Below are 6,713 nucleotides of genomic sequence, written 5' to 3' on the forward strand. Positions count from 1 at the left end.
CAGTAGTGCAGATCCGTGGCTGTCAGCGCGTGTTCGTCCAAGCGAGAGGCGTAGAGGAGCTTGTACGCCTCGGGAGAGAGAAGCAGAACAGACATAGGTGAGCAAGGAGATGCTCATGCCCGTGGGTCCCCTCTATCACAGCACATCATCCCAGCGTGGGGCTCATCAACCAGAGGACACCTACAACTTGGGGGAACCTCCACCCACGCCCATGGGGCCATCCGGCCTCACTCCCCGAAACCACAGCACTGCCGCAAGGCCAGACCGGCCCAGAGCCATCAGCCGGGCGGTGGGGAGAGCACCCCCCACCATCTTCATTTATCCATCCCCGTTTGTGCAGCGCCCGAGGCAGCCGCAGCCGGGTGCTTAATTGCCATAGAAAGAGCCTATCCATTACCCAAAGAGCAGGAAGGAACCCAGACTTAAGCAAGCACTGATCAAACACAGCGTGCCCCAAAATCTGCCCAAAGCCCTGCCCTGGAGAAGCCCCGCAGCCGGGGCAGCCCCCCCCATCACTCCCCAAGCCCAGCGAGGGGACAAGCCTTGGAGAGCAGCCTGAATCCCTGGCTTCAGGGGGATGGATGCAGGCTTTGGAGCGGGTCTGAGCTGCTGGACCAAATGTGCTTGTACATCTCTGCTACCTGGAAGGGGAGCAGGAAGGATTCGGGCTGCCGTAAGTGCTGGCAATACTCAAAGATTTCCATCCGCTGGATGGCCTCTGTCCTGGCAAACTGGGCAAACGCCTGACTGCAGAGGAGAGGGGCAGGTTCAGCAAGCTGGAGCAGAGCTCTGTCCCCAGATAGCTCCACCACTGTGCCAGCTGGAGAGGTCCAGAGCAATGCTCACGTTAAGAGCAGTAAAAACCCACAAACAGGGATTGCTTTTGCATGAAAGCGAGACCCCGAGGACGGGGAGAAGGTGGGACACGTCACTCTGGGCAAGAGCACTGCCTCCTGGGCTCGCTCACCGGTGGCTGCTGCCCAGCAGAGCCATGCGGTCTGCCTTCGCCCCGAAGTAACCGAAAGGAGTATCTGCCATCAGGTAGCAGAAATGAGCTGCTTCGACTGCTCCCCTGCCAGCTGGGTGGGAGGAAAAAAGACAAAGACTTAGTCTTGAGAGAACGGTCACCGTGTGGTCAGTGTTGCTTTGGAGGCTCCCAAGATCACATGAAAACCCAAACCCAACCATCCCAACTTTTCTTCCCCGTCCATGCAGACCCTGATCCCTTCCTTCTCCCTGTTTTTTTATCTCTTTTCCCCGATCGGTGCTTTCTGTACCTAGGAGGGGGTTTCAGTTCAGTAGTAGGACCAGGGGAACCTGAGCAGGGTCCAGCTCCAGCTTCAGCTCTGTAGGGTGCCATTATTGGCGTGAAATCCCCGAGAGTCCCCACCACCTGGAGCAAGTCTCCGTCCCTGCAGGTACGTATGCCCTCCCTGGGTCCAGCCGCTCCAGGTGTCTCCAAAAAAGCAGCTGACAGATGTGCCTGAGCCTGACATCTGCCAGCATGAAGGGCAGTGGGATCCATCAACACCTCATCCCTGCCACCGCACAGGCACCGCAGCTCCAGAGGTACAGGCGTGCGCACCCCATCTCGGCACCAACAAACATCCACGCCAACGTGGACGTGCACGGTGACATTGCAGGTGTCCACCCATGATTACAAGACTGCGGCTCACCCAAAGTGTCTCCCATGGTGAGGATAGCTCGGTGGTTCAGCTCCATGTCTCCAACCTTGTTGGACAACATCACGGCCAGGTGGGGCCTCCAGTCTCCCCACATGGCATCCCCACAGCTCTGGAGGGAGAAAAGGGGAGAGCGAAGGTGAGCAGAGATGGTAACCGCAAGGTGGGTGTCACAGGCAGGTGACAGCACAGGGGTACACGTGCCAGGACCAGCTTCTTGCTCACGAACCAGCGCTGCCTGAGGGATCCTTCCCGACATGAGCTGGAAGAGGGTCTGCAGGGGGTCATTGGTGGCCAGCGTGCTGGTGAACCTGCGAGGAGACAGCAGAGACAGGGCTGCTTTGCCGGGACCCCAAACACTCATTCACCTCCAAGGGCACGTTCTCAGATGCCCCAAGAAAGCAGTGCCCCGAGGGGCTTCCCAGAGAAGGCAGAGAGGATCCTTGGCTCACCAGGACAACCCCGGATAAAACCTCTTTAGAAGGATTCGAGTTGCACAAGACAGAAAATTTCTGCTTAACTCTCCCTGAAGGGATGAACCCAATCCAGACTAAGTACATAAATTCCACCAGAAAACGTTCATACGAGTGGGGCGGACAGCTCAGACCAGGCTGGATCACAGTGAAGATGGCTCAGCCTCCCCATCCCCAATGGCTGCCTTTGCTAGGGCAGCAAGGGCGAAGCCAAAAGCTCAGAATAAATCCACCGCGCATCTCCAGGGAATGGCTTTCCTTCGGCTTTCCAGCCCCCACTTGGTTTCCCCTGTCCATCTGGAAGCCCGGAGGACTCAGGCCCACCTGGATGGATGCCCCCTCTCCCCTTTGCCCCCCTCTGAAAGCGTCCAGCTGAAATCAATGCTCTTATTTCAGTGTGCGGGGCTGAGGGCACCCGGAGGGCTAACAGGCTTGGCAAAGCCAGTCGCAGCGCGTCGTACCTCGCTTTAGCTCCTCCAACTTACCCGGTGAGCACCCAGCTGTAGGACCGAGAGTCCATCTTGCTGGAGAGGAAGAGGGCATGGCCCCACAGCTGGTTTCTCATGGCCCAGACCAGAGCATCCTGCAGCCAAGGTGGGACAGAAAAAGGATTTGCACTGACTCTGCTTCCGTGCCCTCCTCCATTGCCAGAGGACCCTCTGCTCACCCAGCTCAGAGAAGAGCCCCCATAACTGCTCTGGCTTTAACTCATACACTCCAAAAAACTCTTCCATGTTCACAAAAGCCTCTTTATCCGTCTGCCTCGCATGATGACAAGAACTGGGACCTTCATAGCAATATTGTCTTTCCTGGATTTCCAGGTCTGTGCTGCCCGTTAGCTCTCAACGCCACCGCTGTGAGATCCCAGCCTGGGCACCTAAGCTTCTCTGCAGCCAGCCCTGTGCCTTTGGTATCTCTTGAGATCACACAGCTGCAACTAAACCCGCACTGCTGGTAAGAGCCTCCGCACCTTGTCTTCGCTTGGGGCCCCATCCCAATTCCCAATGGTGGGAAGTCCCTGCCGTAAGCCCTGCTGTACAAACACAACTGGAAGGGTTGATCCCACAGCCACAGAGCACCTCTTGGCTACTTTTCTCCTTAAAACCTGCCTGGAGAGGCCAAAGGGGCCAAGCAAAAAAAGTCAGCTCTGTGTCCTGGATCCCGCTCACCACTTACTTTCTTCCTGCCGTAGTAAAGGAGCTTGGTGAACTTCTCCACGATCTGTGCCTGCGTCTCCACAACGGGAGGGACCTCCCCCGTGATGAGGTCCAGTGTCCCCGGCTGACGCGACATCCACTCATCATCCGTCAGGCCAATCAGGTTTGCCGTGGGGTTTTGCCTCTTGTACTTCTCCCGGCGTCCACAGTCTTGCATCAGCAACTCAGCCACGTCTGAACCCACCAGGGACTGTGAAAGGGAAGGGAAGGAGCGAGGCCCGTGGAGGCTGCCCCATCAGCAAAGGCTGACGGCACCTCCAGTCCGACACCCTTACGACTTGTATCCTCGTCCTAGCACATCTCCCCAGCCAGGCCAGCCCTGGCCATCAGCACACAGTTTTGGAGGACAAAGGACTCAGCACGACTAGCAAGATCTTCACAGCACTCGCTCTGAAGATCCTATTAATCTGCTTCCAACAAGCAGCCACTCGTTAGATTGGGTGGATTTCATTGGGTTGAGGGAATAATCCCCTTTTAGGCATCCATGCTAGCTCCTCGATGAAGGTGGCACCAGTCCCTTTCACAGCTGCGACAGCGTTGGGTTGCTGGTAGTTCACAGGGATGAAAAGCAATCATGGCGAAGGGTTTGCTCCACATATCCAGGCACTATCAAACCGATTGATAGTACTATGGAAATGGGATGCTTTTAAGTCACACCCCACCTGAAAATAGCAACTGGATCAAGAGGCACCTAAGGGGCATGTAATTTGTCTCACTTCTAAGATCGAAAGAGCCAGGCCCTTCCATGGGACACCTACCCCATTCTGCCGGCAGAGGAGGACCAGGAATTTCCAGAGGAGAGATGAATCTCTGCCTCTCTGTGTTGAGAGATCACAGCTTGTGGCTATCTTCTGCTGGCAAAATGTCATCACATCCACCTTGTGCAGATCTTCCCTACAGCGGCAAAGAAAGGCATCAAAAGAAACCCAGGGCAAAGCGATCATCTAGAACATCATTCAGACTCAAAAGTGACCACAGGTTCACTGACGGGGATGCCAAAGATTCAAAGTGAGAGATGGAGGAGAGAAGATCCCCAGTGCCAATGACCACGTACCACATTTGCCACACCAAGAACAAAAATGCTTAAATTTTATCATTCTTGTGACTCTTTGCAGATTTCTGTGTTTCAGGGATGCAGAATGCGTCTCAAACCCTCTCTCTGCCCTCCTGATAATATTTTCATCCATCCATCTGCAAACAACCTTGGTTTTGCTTTGCTTTGCTGCGCTGCGCTGCTGTCGCAGCCGTGGATGTTGGAGGCTGCAGGAGCAGGCAGACATACAGGCAGCATCTTTTATTTAACTGGCATCGTGCGGGGAGAACGACACGCTTGTGACCACCTAAACCCTTTGGGTCTGAAACAGAGGCAGAAACCTTTAAGCTACAGACAAACCAGGCAGAACTGCTGCCTTACAATAAAGTACTCGGACAGTTGGAAAGAAAGGGTGGCCGAGACACAAGATCAGCCAAGGCAGAGGGACTGGGGCTGAAGATGTTGATCCTCACTCAATCACACCGACGTATCGTATGGAAATTCCCAACATCCCCTTTGGCACAAGTGGGTCTTCGACCCAGCTTCTGGCCATACACAGCTCTTTTCCTCAGTAAATGGTTTTCCTCCTTCTGCACACTCCTTTTCTCTCATTGCTTTGGTTCCGAGTGACCAGAAGACACGCTGGTGTAACACCAGTACAACACAGAGACAACCTGATGCCCTACACCATGGTTCATCCCCAGGCTCGCACTGGATGAGGGGGCATGCTGGGTCTGACCCTGCCCTGCTCAACAGTCTCAGGGGACAAAAACCTAAGGCAAAGCTAAACCACAGGTTGACCCAGGGCTTTAGACATCCAAGGAGATCTCCCAAAAATCAGTTCTCTGGGACATGAGTACAAAATAAGGTCAGACATACAAACCACACTAAACCCACACCCGATGAATATTCAAAACAAACAATCCAAACGAACCTACACTGCAGCAAAGGGGCTGGGCTCCTAATCTGAACCTAGACTCGGCCTTTGCCAATAGCTCAAAGCCTTGGGGACCCTAAAGTCCGCCTTGAGCTAACATCTCCTCCCAGACCAGCCATGCCAGCACAGCCAGTAGGACATAGCTCCCGGACCTGCCGGTGCCGCGTACCTGGCCAGGGGCCCGGGGAAAGCCTGTAGCTCCTCCAGCTCTTTTGTACCATGAAGGATTACCTAAAAAACAAGAGCAAATTCAGCAGCTGGACTCTAGCAATCAGGCCAACCCCAGCTGGGCTAACTGAAAGTCAGTGCCTTTGGCCAAGGGTTCAATGGTGCTGGCGAACCTATTCTCTGTGCTGTCTCAAGGTAACCCCAGAGCACAAACCCTAAACCATCCCATGGACCCCAATGCTAACGTCCAGGAGAGCAACGCCTGTTGAGATGGCATCTACCTCCTATGGGAGGCAAAACAGGAGATCGAAACATGGCAGTAGACTCAGGGGATAGATGGGGCCTGTGTACTGGAGCGCCTCAGAAAGGTGAGCAGAACTGTCCTTCAGAGAGGTATGGACCACATCCGTCCCTGTCCGGAGGGATCGGCGCAAACAGGTCACGGAGGACAAGGGTTACGGAGCTGAAGGAGCAGGATGCGGGGCCCGAAGGCTGGAAGCAATGCCCAGGCACAGACTGGCACGATGCAGAGACCGTGTGGGCTGGAGATACGATGGCAGCAGGGGATGGGGAGGCTGCTAAGGAGGCTGTTTGGGTGATGGACAGGGTTTGCATCCTTCAGGGTAAAAGGACGTGCTCCAGCAAGGGAACCGAGGGCAGTCCGGGGTGCCGGGTTGTGGCATACCTCCAGGCTGCATAGCTCGACGAGGGCCAGCTGCCCCTCGGCAGGGCGGTGGGGACACACCAGTACCAGCTGGCCTCCGGCTCCAAAGCACACCGCCACGTGCGGCAACAAGAACTTCAGGGGTACCACCGGGGTGGACACCAAGGGCCCCCCTGCAAAGACACACAGGCCACCGTGGGTCCCCTCACCCTGACCCCACACCACCTCCGCTATGGCTCGACGAGGGCCAGCTGCCCCTCGGCAGGGCGGTGGGGACACACCAGTACCAGCTGGCCTCCGGCTCCAAAGCACACCGCCACGTGCGGCAACAAGAACTTCAGGGGTACCACCGGGGTGGACACCAAGGGCCCCCCTGCAAAGACACACAGGCCACCGTGGGTCCCCTCACCCTGACCCCACACCACCTCCGCTATGGAGGACGTGACCAGGTCCTAACCTGGCCTCTCAACTTAAGTAACCCTCCACTGACCCCCCTATGCAAGAACTGTCCCCCCTGAAGCAGAAAGCATGCGTGGCAG

The 6,713-nt window shown here is 55.9% G+C and overlaps 1 protein-coding gene across 1 annotated transcript in view; it reads right to left on the reverse strand.

Annotated features, from left to right (window-relative positions):
* The window catches only part of SEC16B (SEC16 homolog B (S. cerevisiae)), a gene marked incomplete at its 3' end in the record, with an annotated part of 19,858 nt that overhangs the window by 9,159 nt on the left and 3,986 nt on the right, over positions 1-6,713 (reverse strand). Inside the window, 10 exon segments of the mRNA XM_009704483.1 lie at positions 1-68; positions 642-747; positions 968-1,079; positions 1,677-1,794; positions 1,912-1,993; positions 2,641-2,738; positions 3,332-3,562; positions 4,131-4,266; positions 5,512-5,573; positions 6,196-6,347. Of these exon segments, the coding sequence (XP_009702785.1) occupies positions 1-68; positions 642-747; positions 968-1,079; positions 1,677-1,794; positions 1,912-1,993; positions 2,641-2,738; positions 3,332-3,562; positions 4,131-4,266; positions 5,512-5,573; positions 6,196-6,347 (1,165 nt within the window).

The sequence above is a fragment of the Cariama cristata genome, unplaced genomic scaffold (assembly GCF_000690535.1).
Source record: "Cariama cristata isolate BGI_N322 unplaced genomic scaffold, ASM69053v1 scaffold23277, whole genome shotgun sequence".
NCBI lineage: Eukaryota > Metazoa > Chordata > Aves > Cariamiformes > Cariamidae > Cariama > Cariama cristata.